The sequence below is a fragment of the Ceratotherium simum genome, chromosome 37, assembly GCF_057802395.1.
Source record: "Ceratotherium simum simum isolate JZ-2026a chromosome 37, ASM5780239v1, whole genome shotgun sequence".
In the NCBI taxonomy this organism is placed as follows: domain Eukaryota; kingdom Metazoa; phylum Chordata; class Mammalia; order Perissodactyla; family Rhinocerotidae; genus Ceratotherium; species Ceratotherium simum.
The window spans coordinates 10,891,025-10,906,767 of record NC_141936.1 but is presented as its reverse complement, the minus strand read 5'-3'; the positions used below and the strand labels follow the sequence as shown (position 1 = coordinate 10,906,767).

General features: G+C 42.1%; 1 protein-coding gene across 1 annotated transcript in view; it reads left to right on the top strand.

Moving 5' to 3' along the window:
- Window positions 1–9,713, top strand: part of FBXO36 (F-box protein 36) — an 88,189-nt gene extending 78,476 nt beyond the window's left edge. The window contains exon 4 of the mRNA XM_004427660.3: window positions 7,140–9,713. Coding sequence (XP_004427717.1) covers window positions 7,140–7,328 — 189 coding nt within the window. The 3' untranslated portion in view covers window positions 7,329–9,713. The remainder of the gene's footprint in view (window positions 1–7,139) is intronic.
- The last annotated feature ends 6,030 nt before the right edge of the window (window positions 9,714–15,743 follow it).

The window sequence follows — 15,743 nt, the reverse complement described above, 5'->3', positions numbered from 1 at the left end:
CTTAGTGCAACAATAGCGGTTTTTCATTCACGATTTATACCCATTGTGGGTCAGTGGAAGGCTCTGCTCCACGAAGTCCCTCAGGGACTCAGGCTAGCAGAGACTCTACCATCTTGTAACTGCATCTGTAATCTGAAATGTATGGTCTCCTTAGTCACTGTGGCAGGGAAGAGACTGCTTGAGGTTCAAGTGCTATGTTTTGCTAACAGCACTTCTGCTCGTAGTCCTTTGGCCGGAACTAATGACATAGCCCCACCTAACTGCGTGGAACAGCGAAATGAGGGAGAACAGATGGAATATTTGGTTAGCACCACTATCTCTGCTACAAACTAGATATCCAGAATAGAGTAATGAGTATATCAAGATTCGTATATCTGAAGGTAGTATCATAATAGTATATTTTCTTTGCTCATCCAGTTATATCTCCTTTTTATCCCGCATCATTAATTCTTCCCCCTCTATTGGATTTTAGCACAGCCCAGCACTTAGCCAGGTGACAGAAAGAGGACCTGGGGGCGCTTTCTCAAGCTGACGGTCTCAGTTTTCCACAGCTTTAACATCTTCAATATGAAAAAAAAGAGGCCTTCATCCTTTCATGTCTCCTCTTTTCTATGTTTCTTGGAACCATATTTTTTGAACATGTGTCTGGCATTAAAAACCAACTCAGAACCCAAGACCACATTATGCTTATAAAATACCTTTTGTCTAAGGAACTGGGTTTCTTACACTCTTTCACCCTCCCAGATGTCTATTTTACACCCTCTTCCCTCTCCTACAGTCTCTGACATCCCTCCGTCTTCCTCACTCCTAATTTGACATTGTGTCTTCTTATTTCACTGTGACCTGCAGTTATAAGAGAATTGCCTCATTGTCCTTCACCAGATCTCTCAGTGCCTCGTCCCTTGCCCCAGTTACTCTGCTTTACTTCCTATCACAGGTGGTAAATTCTCCTTGTTATTATCCATAGCCACACTTCCACTTGTAGATTTCAACTGCTCTCATCTATTCAAAAACTTTGATCATCCAGTTATCGCCTTTTTATCCTGCATCATTAATTTTGCCCCCTCTATTGGATTTTTCCATCGGCACATGAACATAAATTAAAAAAAAAATTGCCTTGACCCCACTGCCCACTCTGCTCTTAAAGCAAAATTCCTCAAAGGAGTGCTCTGTACTTGCTACGTCTAATTCCTCTTCTATTCTTTCTTGGACTCATTCTAGCCAGACATTCATCTCTGCTATGCCACTGAAATTGTTCTAGTCAAGGATGCTATTGTACATCATCTTGCAAAATACACCAGTCAGTTTTTAATTCCATCTTATTTAACTTTTTGGCAGCATTCGACACATTTGATTATTCTCCAGGTTTTCCTCGTTCTTTTTAGTCTCCCTTGCTGAAAACTTAGTTCCATTTCTTGCCTGCTTGATATTGGGATGTCCTAGAGCTCTTCCCTGGGCCATTTCCTCTATCTACAGTCATGCCTAGATGATAGCATCTAATCCCAGGGCTTTAAATACTATTTACATCCTGATAGTTTTCAAACATATGTTTCCAGCCCAGGCCGCCCTCTTGAACTTCTAACATTTATATCTAAGTGCATGCTTAGCACTTCCACCTAGATGTAGCATAGACATCTCAAGTTCATGTCAAAACCAGACCTTTTGATTTCCCCACGCGTGTACCTATTTACCAATTCTACTTCTCCCATAGTCTTATTTTTCGCAATCATTGGCAACATTTACCCAATTGCTCAAGCCAAAAAGCTCGTCCTTAATTCTCTTTTCCTCTTACTTCTCGTCTAATTCATTAGCAAGTCCTATGAGCTCTCTATATATTCAAAATACATCTACAATCTGACCATTTCTTACCTCCTCCGTTGCCACCACCCTATTACACACCATCCTCCTATCTTCCTAGATTTTCCAATAAGAACTTCTCAACAGATTTGCTTTCACCTGATGGGGAGATCAGTATACCTTCATCATTTTGCCTCAGGATTATGTCATGTCTCTAGCTGTGGGTTGTGCTACATCACAGATATTGATCCTGTCACCTTCACACACGCCGGTCAACATTGATAACATCATGCTGATGAGCAGGAAGTAGCAGATACCGTAGATATGCCTTGGTAAGATACATATATTCAGGGAGTTGGAGATGAACTCCACAAAGATTGAGAGGCCTGCCATCTCAATAAATTGTCTAGGATCTAGTGCTTTATTTTTACTTCCTACCATAAGATAGCAGCACAACTCTTTGTGGATCTTTTTTAGTTTTCAAGGTAACGTATACCACATTTGAGTTTGCTTCTCTGATTCATTTGCCAAGTAACCCTAATGCCGCCAGTGTTAAGTGGGGCCCAGCTGCTGGTCTGGACTGTAGTGTAGGCAGTGGTGTCATTTTCTCCTTAGGATCTAGCAGATTCAGGTGCTGAGAGAGTCTGTGGCCTGTATGGCTATGGCCTATCTGGATCCTTGCTGAAACCTGTGGAATGCCTCAGGAGGAAAATTATAGCTTGTACCTCCAGGGTTTTAAAGTAAAGACATGGATGCGTTTGCAGAAAACTGTTCTACTTTTGGAAAACAGCTCTTGAATTTCTATTGCGCAAAGGCTACTGTTTCTGCTAGATGGTCAAAATCTTGAAAAGAATAAGATTTGGAGATTAGTGATGAGTTCTGGGGAAGAGGTATTTGGATGGACTTCTCAGAATAAGATAAAGGAAAGAGATATTTGTGTCCCATGTGACTGCTCACCAAAGGGCACTCAGTGCAGAGGAGGTTGGCAGTGATTAGACGGATAAGATGATCTGCTCTATGGATATCAATCAGTTTCTTTCCCCGGCCACTCTATTGTCAGTGGGTTCCTAAACAAAGTGCCCAGGTGGCAAGGATGGAGGCTGTGCATGGACTCAGCAACATGAACCTCCTCTTATCAAGGTTAATCTGGCTATTGTCACAGGGGAGACTAAAGCTGAGCCCCCAGTGAGGTGCCATGCTCCAGGGGGTCCATCAGTAACTTGGTGGCAGGTCACTAACACTGGACTCTTCACCATGGAGGAATTTACATTTTATGTAATTTACATTTTATGTAAATTGACTGGATGCTTTATTTTCCATCATTGTATTCCATACAAGATTGCTTCAGATTATTTTGCTATAATAACTAAATTTATTTGTTAAACAAATAGACATACCTAAATGAGGTAATGAGCACAAAATTTCCTGCTCTTGGTATACACTCCATTGTCTAGAAACAGTTATCCTTGGAGAACGAGGGAATGGCTTATTGGGGATGCTTATTCCCATATCAGCTAAGAGACAAACTTCACAAGGTCGGAGTGCAGTCTTACAGGACATGATAGATGCTCTCAATCAGTGACCAGTATGTGGTCCTGTTTCTTCTATAGATAGAACCAAAGGATAGAACTGGGAGTAGTATTTCTTAGAATCACACATCATCACCAACAAGAAATAATGTTGCTTCCTCTCCACGACTTTAGGTTCTACTAGTTTAGAGATCTTGGTAGTCACAGAATGAATGCTTTCACCTGAAGAACAACAATGACTCCAATGAATGAGAAATTAGGATTGCTTCCAGGCTCTTTGGGGCTCCTAATGCCACTGGACAAAAAAGGCATCACTATATTGGCTCAGGTGATTAATCCTGTTCATCAAGGAGAAACAGAGTTGCTGGTTCGTAATAGAATTAGGGAGGAGTATTTCTCGAACCCAGGAAATCCCTTCAAGTGCCTTCTACTACTGGCACATCCAATGGCGAGAGTTAATGAAAGACTAAGGCATCTCCTACCTGCAAGACCAGGAAGTGCTCATGCCCTGCAGGAGCTGGAAGAGGTTTGGATCGTATCACCAGGTATAGAATCTTGATGAGTTGAGGTGCTGGCTGAGGACAAAGAGAAGATGAAATGGGGAGTAGAATGAGAAAGTAATAAATACAACTACTACCATGTGACCCACAGCAGAATCCAGGACTAGGGTAGCTGCCCATATTTTCTTCCTTACTCGGTTATGAATACATTTATATGTAAGCCAATATTTCCCCTCTCCCTTTCTCCTACTATTTTATAGGACTGCACTCTGGTACCAATTAACTTTATACTTCTGGTGCATAGGTCACAAAAATGAATTGGGATTGAGTCAAGGTAAAAAATATCACCCAGAGGTTTATGGTGACTGCTGGGACTTGGCAGGAGTGGGGTGGAGGTGAAGGCAGAGAATAAGCACATTTTGACTTGTGTGAGGGAGGGTTGCTTTGTGTTAGGTAGGGGTGTGCTGTGCTACTACTGTCACTCGAAAGTTTAAGTGTGGGAAGAAGGATGTGTTTAGATGAGAACAGCCAGAAGGTCAGACTGAGAAGGATGCTGTGGATTGGTTTGCTCAACACCCATTTTAACTCCCTTATGCTAGACGGACTTGCCTTTGTGTACTGTAGAGGTTAGAAAGATAAAAACTGCCTTTGCAACTAGAGTGCTGAATGTAGCGTAGGCTCTGTCTAGTAGGCCTACCTGCAAGAGTCTTGGAAGGAAGATGTGAGCAAGGTGAGGCAGCCTCCATGCGTATGGAGACCAGCTCTTCCTGTAGGCACAGCGCTGGATGCATATGCGGGAGGTCCTAGCGTCTGGTCCAAGGCATCATTGCATCCTAGGTGCTGAGTGGCGGGGAGCAGAAGAAGTGAGATTTCCACCAGAACAGTCTGGGGGTTTTGTTTTTAAATCTGGCTGCTCTTGTTCCTGGCTATATAGAATTGAACCTTGCCCTGTGGTTTTGCTAGATATTCTGTGAGCTACCTATGGCCTCTGCTGAGTCCCCTTCTTCTTAAACAAACTAGAATACATTCTGTGGTCTGAAGCCCAGAGCCTTGTTTAATACAATGGGCATTCTATACCCTTTGGATGCGTGGATGAATGAATAGCCTATTGAAAATTGAGGGGCAGCTTACCTCCACACTAAATGGCCCCAAACTGCAGTAATTTTAGTTTGTATTTCTTCTTTTCTATTTCTTCCTTTACCATAAGTTTCTCGTCTTTATTCTCTGCTTGCACTCTTCTGCCTCAGAGAGTCTCAACCACCCTAATTTGCTGTGGCTGAACTGCTGAGAGCTAAAAGCTGCGCCCTAAACTAAAACAAATTCTAAGGAAAGGAAGAATGACTGGGCCACGAGTGAAGGCCTTTCCTACAGAATAAAGTGCACGCATTTCTGCACATTGGTTCCGGACCGCTGTTTTAGCCATTTGGGTGACTTTTTTCCTCTTTGTCAATATGTGCTTATGTTTCTAGAGGTTCAGGTCCCCCCAACCTGACACCTTTCTAATTAGAGCAGAGCCGGATTCAGTGTTCTGGAATCTCAGGGATTTTGCCATGCCTGTCTGCTCCTCCATTTTAAGTGGTAAAATTGCCCCCTAAAAAGAAATTTTAAATGGGGACAATGGTTCCCACCATTACTGACCTTGGAGGGGCCCATCAGCTTTTTGCCTTTCTTTGCCTCCTTGTAAGAGAGGTCCTTGTGGGCTCCCACACAGGGCCATGTCTGAGAGGGTTGTGAGCACCCTCACAGAGCCCAGGCCAGTGGTTTAAAGAACGGTGGGCTCCTTCTTGATCCTCCACCATGCCTATCTCTTCCCACTTCTGAATTTCCACATATGATGACCGTCGAATGGAACTGATGAAAGGGGAAATCAGGTCGGCGATGAACTTCCCTGAGCACACAGTTGGCACAGGAAGGATGGATCCAGGACGTGTCCATCATGGAGGCCATGTGGAACCCTTCCTAAAGCATATTTTGTATTTCCGGAGTTACCACTGTGTAACCCCAAATATCCAAGCACCTCTACATGTTCCTGTTCTTGCATATACCAAAAAGCCATGGCTATCGCCGAGGTCAGTGATACTAAATAAATATAACTCCTGAAACTTTAACTTCAGGAAGGATTTGGAGGCATGGTAGGGAAGGGGTCAGAAAATCTCCAGATTAACAATTTTTAGTAGCAGGAGACTCGTGAGAGTAATTGCCATAAATAATGGTGCCAATTGAAAAAGTCATGTTAGGGAATCTTGGGTGAATGGAAGCTGAATTGTGGCAGCCTTGAACTTGGAGGGAGGACAAATGGCCTTGTGCAGATATTGGGCCAGAGGGGTCTTGTCTGTCCTTAACCTCATGGCCCTAGGTTAAAGCTCCTGGACTGCAGAAGAATGTCTCAGAGAAGGCTATTCCTGGAGAACAGCTCGCTTTGCCACGTGCCAGGCGGGCTCGGGGAGTAGACCGAATCTTGTGGGCCATTCTGGTGCATGGTGTGATGTCATGCGTGCAAAGGACTCTGAGCAAAACTTGTGGACGAAACCCTTGCACCAGGAATGGGTGGATTGTAGATGTGCTGGCTGGTGGTCTCCGAGGGCTGCTTGTTCATTTTGATGCAGTTCACTAGTGAGTAGCTTGCAGCGAACTAAGCTGTCAGCTGTACAAGCCCAGGAGAGAGATGGCTTAAGCGAGGATTTAAAATGAATGTAGGGACTGGGCCTGTGGCGTAGTGGTTAAGTTTGGCACGCTCCACTTTGGCAGCCCGGGTTCAAGGATTTGGATCCTCGGTGCAGACTTACACCACTTGTCAGCCATGCTGTGGCAGCAACCCACATACAAAATAGAGGAAGACTGGCAACAAATGTTAGCTCAGGGTGAATCTTACTCAGCAACAAAAAAAAAAGAAAAGAATGCAACCTTAGCAGGAGTGTAGCAACGTTCCCACTCAGAAGCTACTGCAGCACTGGGTAGAATATTGGTTGACCACAGCATTATCAGCCTCTGTTATGTGACTAACCGGAAATTAACTATATAATGTGGTACATGTATTTATAACTATGTTGCATTTTGCACCTTAAATGAGATCAGGACTTGGTTTATTCCATTAATCAAATATTGCTTTGTCCTTTAGATGCTTGTGCACTTGTCTCTCTCCAGGAGGAAGTTTCTGGAGGCAGGAGCTGTGTCTGGGACATTGTCACACACATGTAGCGTTTCCTCCAGGGTCTCAGAGGCAGCAGGAGCTGGATAGTGATTTTGTGCGTGAGTGAGAAACTTTTACTTAACCCGTGTGTGACGTAACCCACCTCTGACTTTTCCCCTGTAGTTGTGCATGGCTGACAAACTGTGGGAGCAGATAGTTCAGTCTGCGTGTGACAACGTCACCCCCGAAATGAGGGCCCTGGCCGCGGACATGGGCTGGAGGCAGATGTTCTTCACCAACAAACTGCAGCTCCAGCGGCGGCTCCGCAAGAGGAGAGAGAGACAAGAAAGCCAGAGAGACAGTCAGCTGTAGGGACACGTTTTCCTACCTGCAGCGACGTTGAGGCAAGGCTGGGTTTTTCTTCTGTGTCCAAATCCCTTCTGTTTCCTTTGATTAAGAACTAAGAGGTTTTGCTGCTTCAAGGAGCCATCTGAAGAGCGTGGAGTATTTGCACACTAATGCAGTGCCTAGCCTGAACTACAGTCCCAAACTTGTGAGGGTCAGATCGTGGCCCCAGCACAAGGGCTGCAGGACAGGTAGCCCCACAGTCCCCATCTTCCCATCCCCTGACACCCACAAGACAAGAGGCTTCTGCTGTATAGAAACAAACAATAAATGATTATTAGCAGGCTTTTATTACATCTAGGCATCAGAAAGGATAAACCGGGCTTTTGAATTTTTCCTGGTGTTGTATCATCTGAGTGCATCCATGGAGTAGGTGGCTGTCTGTCCCCACAGGGGACTGTGAGGGACAGGAGCCGCGGGGGGCACTCCCAGTGACGGCAGCTGTCTTCCCAACTCTGTCCTGCTAAGTTTATAGTGAGCCTAGGATGCCAGGCTCCACCCCCCAGGGAGACACCCCCTGACCCGGCCCTGGGGTGTGGCTGGAGAGAAGTCCAGGCATCCTGCTTGCAGACCTCGTCCAGAGTCCAGCTTCCCAGGAATTCACATTGTCCAACAAACCTATGAACATTTTTTAGATGGATGCTGCTTCCCCAAAGGAATGTGGACAGCTACCACTTTTATAACGGGGATTTTTAAGAACACAGGCTGTGGGTAACTGACTGAAAACCTAAATAAACTTCTGGATTCTGTTAACTTGGCAGAAGGGTAAAAACGTACAGCTTTAGGGGAGGAAATTCTACCTCCCTGAGACGGGTTATTTAAAAATTGTTTTCTTCCTGCAGTCTCATGGCGATTAAGTACCCCCAGACAGTGAACTCATAGCAGCAAATAATCTAATGACTCCTTTTAGGCTGCAGAGCAAAGTAGCTTTCAACCGCCCATTGTTGTATTAACCTTATCCTTTCTTTTCCCCTGCAGCCTCTACTTTGCTATCTAGAAAAAATAGCATATACTCCCTCTCCCTTCCCATGCCAGAGAAATTCCCTGTGATGCAACAGGACCTCCAGAATGGTACAGAAGAGGTGTACTCTGGCTGTTTTCCCGACCTAAGTCCTTCTGGAATGGCTTCATAGCCATGGCTTAGTGACAATTTTTTTCTTTTTTACTAAACCTGTGTTAATATGAAATCGGATTTTAACCCCCATGCACACAACCTTAATAGTGTCATAGAGTTCCAGAGACATCTGTGACATTAAGCACAGTCTACTTCCTGGCACATGAGGAGGCTGTCAAAGATGTGTCTGGATTTAGTTCAAGCACAGAGCAAAGATTTAATTGGGAGAGACCCAGGCGTCCTTCCCTTCCCAGAAGAGATCCTGCCAGGGATCTGGCAGGCCGTGCGGGGTGACTGGCAGGCTGGCAGAGGGCATGTGCATCTCTGCATGGCTCCTGCTGCCTTGTTTCTCCCTGAAATTCCAGACTTCACTCCCGGCCAGGTTTTCAGTGACAGAACATAGGTAAATACCATGTGTGCGCAACAACTGTGTGTATGCACAATTTGGTATGTCAACGTAACTGCGTAAATATAAAATTACAACTCATTTGTAACATCCATGAAAATGTCAACAGCTTAAAAATTTCATGTGTCATGTTTTATCAACTAACTGAGATTCTGAAAGCTTATGGGTATGCCTAATACTCTAGATTTAACATGAATCAGCAAGAATGCAAAAATAGCCATTTGAAAATTCTTAACTTATCTATATAAAATATTATAAAAATAGATGCTGAAGGCAAATGACAATTAACAATGAGTTATTAATATGTTGACTATTGTTAAATAATAGTTAAAATAACATTATTTCAGTAATTATTTGCCCTAATAATTTGGGTGCCTTATTACTTAATTATAATTATTTTTGCCAAACTATGAACAATATCATCAACCGAAAATCTTGCATAGCACCAGCATCCTTGGCGGTGGAAATATTTTGCCCCTCTCTGCCTGGCTTCATTTCCCATGTTAGATCCCACATGACGATCCCATCGGATGGGAGCAGGCAGGATGGTCTTGCCTCTCTGCCTCTATTGACAACTTTCGTGTGAATGGATAAATCTCATTTATTTATGACATACCATTTCAGAGGGAGATGCCACAGCATTTTATAGTCTTGCCTTTCCTCATCTTTTCAGTCAACTGTTTCTACTCTATCATTTACCATTGTAATTGTAAAAGTAGAATACTGATCTTTTCTGATGGTTTATATGTTTAGTGTTATAGAACAATTTATTAACAATAGCAAATGTGAATATTTAATTTATAAACTGAAAAAATAAATAGATTTTGCTTCATGTTAACTTCTATTACTGCTTTTTTCCTGAACAGGTTGGCATAGGACACGCATTAAACCTCAGTTATATGGAATCCAGAGTGTTTTATTTTACTGAGAAGGCCCAAGAATTTAGCTGAGATTATGGTGGGGGAGGGGGAAGCAGGGGCAGGGACAACTCACTGGTCACCACTTGTCATTGTTTTCCGAGCTGCTTATGTACAAGACGGTCATCAGCCACCATTGATTACCTCAGACTGACTCCCAAGATGCCAAAGAAGAAGGTACAACAAACTTACTAAAAAATAGAAAACATTTGTGCAGCATAGCATTTTGCTCTGAGCTTCAGTGTAATGAGGTTTAACTTTAGTTTATGTTAAGATAATATACTGTGAGAGAGTATCCAAGCTTCTCAACTCTGAACAGTTGGTTTCAACTTGAAATGAACGTCTTTGATTGGATGTTAAAACGTTAAGTAGAGAAGGTACCACCACACTAAAGAAAATGTGCACCCACAGTTAAAGGTGTAACAATGTGTATTAGGTCTTTTAACAAAGTAAAATTAATATCTTAGCTTTACCTATATATTGCTTTGAAATGAGATCCTCCGAACACTGGGACAGCATGAGTTTGCCCTTGCAGCATGGAACCCTCAGGAGCTACAGAGGACTTCCTGTTTCCTGCTTATCATGTTCCCTCGAACATGGATCTCCATTCAGAAAAGTTCTTTTCAGTTGGGAAATCTGTTCTGCCCACCCAGAAAGTCTTAGAGCCATAGATCCACGGTCACAGAATGAATTGGAATAACCTTAGAAATAATAATAATAATAGCAGTTTCCATTTATTGAGTGTCTACTGTGTACCAAGAAATAAACAGCTAGTAACTAATTTAATCTTTACAGCAACCCTTGAAAGTAAGTGATGTTATTTCTGTCTTAGAGATCAGGGGTCTATAAACTATGGCATAGGTCTAATATGAGTAGCTGCCTATTTCTGTATATAGTTTTATTGAACCATAATTTATGTATTATCTATGGCCACTTTCACCCAATGACAGAGTTAGATAGTCACGATATAGACTGTATGGCCTGCAAAGCCTAAATTATTTTCAGAGAAGACAAGTTAATTTTCCCGAGGTTTCATAACCAATCAGTGGTAAAGCTGAGATTCAAGTCTATACTTACTAAGTCTGTGTTCTTAACCACAAACGCCATACCACCTCTCCTTTCAGAGCCAGCTCCACGTTTGACCCTCAGAACTTAAAAAGTTGGTGGGATTTGCCCAGGGTCACATTTGATATTATAAGGGAGTCGGCTTTGAGCATAATATAAGAGACCATTCTAATTTAGTTGTCCGGAGAATATTCCGAGCTCTTGATGGACTAAATTATTGCTCATTTTTCTATAAACAGGTATTTTAAGTTCATTTAAGTAATAATAAGTAAGGAGTAAATTCTTCTTCAAGACCCTCACACACTCTTATGGAAAACCAAGTAAAGGATTGAGTAAAGGAGTTGAATATGCTGCTCTGTACTTTCTTAAACTCAGTCCTCCCTTCTTCCTGCCACTTTCCTCCACTTGGGAACCAGTCCCTCCCAGGGAACTCTTACCTCTTGCTACTTCACCTGATAATGGAAGAGGTTCCCCAGAGCCATTCTGAGACCCTCAACCCAACCTTCCCTGCTTTGCATTGTTGGAGATCCACACAGTTCATCTGTAGCACCTTTCATGCATTGTCTTAAATCTCTGCTCTCTGCCATGGCTCAGTTTCCCTCTCCTAGATGTCAAAGGCCGCTGCTTCTCAGTCTCTGCACTTCAACAGCAGTATTCCCTCCCCACCTCACTGTTCTCTGAACATTCTGACCTTGGAGACCTCCAGTCCACATAAGCCACACTCCATTCATTATTATATTTAAGGATGGATCATTAGCTTTAAAAAGGGAGATTAGAAATCTTGTCTTTTTAGCCCACAGCTGCACCATCTAAGCCCAAAGATGCTGCAAAAGATGAAACTGATATCTACTAAAAAAGGTGTAAATCTGAAACAAAGTGTGACTCAAAAGGTACCTTTTCCTTGGCTTTACGATGTTAAAATTTTACCTTTCTGGTACCTCTTAAGTTGTGGCATCGTTTTGAGAGTCATCATTCAGAGCTTAAAGGAAAAGGAATGGAATATTTTAAATGTAGATGTGATGAGTTCATTAAAAGCCAAAAATCGATCATTACAGCTTTTCAAACCAGAAATGCAACAGCCATTGAAGTACGCCGCAGGGTAAGTGACTGTACTGAATTGCCTGGAGAAAGGCACACCAGCCGGTACAGCTGACACTGCTGAATGTCTGCTGGATGGAGAGTCAGCAGAAGAAATCACAGCAGTGCCACTTTCTAATAATACAGGAGCTTGTCAGATTAAAGATTTAGCTGCAAACACGAAGGCTGAGTTAATATCTTCTCTGCAGAACTGTACTTTTGTCTTACAAATGGACAAATCAATAGATGTGGCTGGACTTGCTGTGCTGCCTGTATTCACCCAGTATCACACCAACTAGTCAAAGCTCTTTTATGTGACAGCTTGGAAGCACACACAAGCAGTGCTGGAACATTCAAAATACTGAATAACTTTATTGACTCTCATGCGTGATCCTGGAGCAACTGCGTTGATGTTTGCACTGATGGTGCAAAAGCAATGGTGCGTAAAACAGCTGGTGCCCCGGCAGGAGCCAAAGCAGTGACACCAAAAGTTACCGGAAGTCATTGTATTTTTCACCGCCATGTGCTTGCAGTCAAATAATGGCCAGATTCACTTAAGGATATCCTTGACGAAACAGTAAAAATGATCACCTATTATTAAGTCTTTACCCTTGACTCCGCATCTTTTTAATATTCTGTGTGACAAAATGAGAGGTATGCACAAAGCACATTGCTGCAAATCGAAGTCCGACGTTTGTCTGGAGGAGAAGCACTTGGGTAACTGAGTTGCAAACTGAACTACTGCTTTTTTTTTGCGAAATACTGTGTTTATGTTTGGCAGACACATTATTGAAAATGAGGCTGCCACTTCAAGGAAAATAACTGTGGTATTTGTTGCCAATGATAATATTTAAGCTTTCAAGAGGAAATGAGAAGTTTGGAAAATTTACATCAACCTCCATGAGCTTGTTTGTCCACTTCCCAATTGAGATATTCAATTGAGAAATTCATGCTTTTTTTTTTTTTTTGTGAGGAAGATCAGCCCTGAGCTAACATCCATGCTAATCCTCCTCTTTTTTGCTGAGGAAGATCGGCTCTGAGCTAACATCTATTGCTGATCCTCCTCCTTTTTTTTTCCCCAAAGCCCCAGTAGATAGTTGTATGTCACAGTTGCACATCCTTCTAGTTGCTGTATGTGGGACGCCGCCTCAGCATGGCCGGAGAAGCCATGCGTCAGTGCACGCCCGGGATCTGAACCCGGGCCGCCAGTAGCGTAGCGCGCACTTAACCGCTAAGCCACGGGGCCGGCCCCGAGAAATTCACACTTTTAAAGTATATAATTCAGTGGTTTTTATATATTTACAAATTTATGCAACCATCACCATTATCTAGTTCCAGAATATTTTTGTCACCCCAAAAATATACCCTATGCCCATTAGCAGTCACACTCCATTCCTCTCTCCTCCCAGGCTCTGGCAGCCACTAATATACTTTCTATCTCTATGGATTTGCCTATTCTGTACATTTCATATAAATGGTATCACACAATAATCATGTGATTTTTAAAAAATATTGTATGAGGGGCCTGCCCAGTGGTGTAGCGGTTAAGCTCATGTGCTCCGCTTCAGCAGCTCGGGGTTTGCAGGTTCAGATCCCTGGCATGGACATACGCACCGCTTATCAAGCCATGCTGTGGCTGCATCCCATATAAAGTAGAGGAAGATGGGCACGATGTTAGCTTAGGGCCAATCTTCCTTAGGAAAAAAGAAGAGAATTGGCAACAGATGTTAGCTTAGGGCTAATCTTCCTCAAAAAAACAAAAAAAATATTGTATGAAATATCAAAACAGGGCTGGCCCCATGTCTTAGCAGTTAAGTGCGCGCGTTCCGCTACTGGCGGCCCGGGTTCAGATCCCGGGCACGCGCTGACGCACCGCTTCTCCGGCCATGCTGAGGCCGTGTCCAACATACAGCAACTAGAAGGATGTGCAACTATGACATACAACTATCTACTGGGGCTTTGGGTAAAAAGGAGGAGGATCGGCAATAGATGTTAGCTCAGAGCCAGTCTTCCTCAGCGAAAAGAGGAGGATTAGCAGGGATGTTAGCTCAGGGCTGATCGTCCTCACACACACACACAAAAAAAGACAAAAAAAAAAAAAAAAAAGAAATATCAAAACAAAAACATCCACAATTATCTGAAAAGACTATTAAAATACTCCTCTCCTTTCCAACTACATATAGGTATAAGGCTAAATTTTCTTCATATGTGTCAATTAAAACCACATATCACAACAGACTGAATGCAGAAGGAAATATGAAAATTTAGCTGTTTTCTATTAAGCCAGATATTAAAAAGTTTGTAAAATGTAAAACAATGCCATTATTCTTACTAAAATTTTTTTTGGAAAATATGGTTACTTTTCATAAAAATGTGTTATAAACACAGTAGGCTCATTATTGTTCTTTTAAAATGAATACATAAGTATTTAAAAATTTCTTAGTTTTGCTTTCTATTACAGTAAATATCAATAAGATATAGCCTACAAAACAAAATATCTTTGGGTCTTCACTGGTTTTTAGGAGTATAAAGGGGACCTGAGACCCAAGAGTTTGAGAACCGTAAATCTAGCACTTGTAGTCTGTATCTTTCATCTGAGAAGTAGACACATCTGTGACAGTTCTTCAGTCATTTCATTGAACCTCTCTGTATCTTTTATATTATCAATTACAGTTTCATTTAAACAGGTTACGACTCAAATCTCCCTTAGCTTTGTTATCACCTTGCCTCTTATAGTGCCCTGCAACAGCAGCTGACTTCTACATGTAGGCTACTGGAGGGCAGGCACTTTGCATAGCCTGCCTTGTTCTTAGAGAAACCCAGTTTACATCTATTGATCGGAGAAGGACCATGCAAGCAGAAAGACTTAGCAGAATAAAAATATTATACCCTATGAGTACTCCATAGATAGTAATTGACCAGAACGTTGTATAAAAGGAAATAATCAATGCGAGAGAGGCAGGACAAGTATTTGAAATTGATTGGAATGTTTTACTCTTAAAAATGTTGAGAGTGGGTTTCCAATTTCAGTGTGCATAAGAATCAACTGACAAGCATATCTAACAGGCAGATTTCTTGGCCCCATCACCCAAGATTCCAACTTAGTAGGTTTTAAGTAGCCCCAGGAATCTGCATGTAAAATAATTTTGTATGCAAGTTTTAAATGGAAAAAGCATTATGTGCATAAGGAAAAAAGTCAGACCCACCCAGTCCCCAGACTTTCCTCCTAGAGCCAACTACTGTTAATGTTTTCTTGTGTTTCCTTCCAGAAATGTTCTAGACATATACAAGCCATATGAATAACCTTTTCTTGTTGTTCACAAAAACATAATTGGGAGCACATTCAACATATTTTATCTTGCTTTTTTCTTTTAGCAATATATCTTGGATACTATTTTCTAATTTTAAGTATGGATCTGTCTTTTTAAAAAAATAGTTGCATCAATACCACACTTTATTTAACAGTTCCCTATTGATGGGCATTTAAATTGTTTCCAGTCTTTTATATAACAAACAAATCAGATGATCTTTGTTCATTTGTCTTTGTTCATATATAGGAAAAAATTTTAGAAATGCGATTGCTGGATTAAAAGGTGTGTGCATTTTGAATTTAATAGCTGGACTTGGCATTGCTAACAATCACGCTAGATGATTCCCTCCAGGTGGTTCTGTGACCACAATTGGAGAAAAACTGTTCCAGGGGAAAGAACCAAATGGATAATCATCAGTTGCATTTTAGGAGTTTTCCCCTTAAGGCAAAGAAAATAGAGATTTTATACAAAAACTCACTGACCATCTTTAAA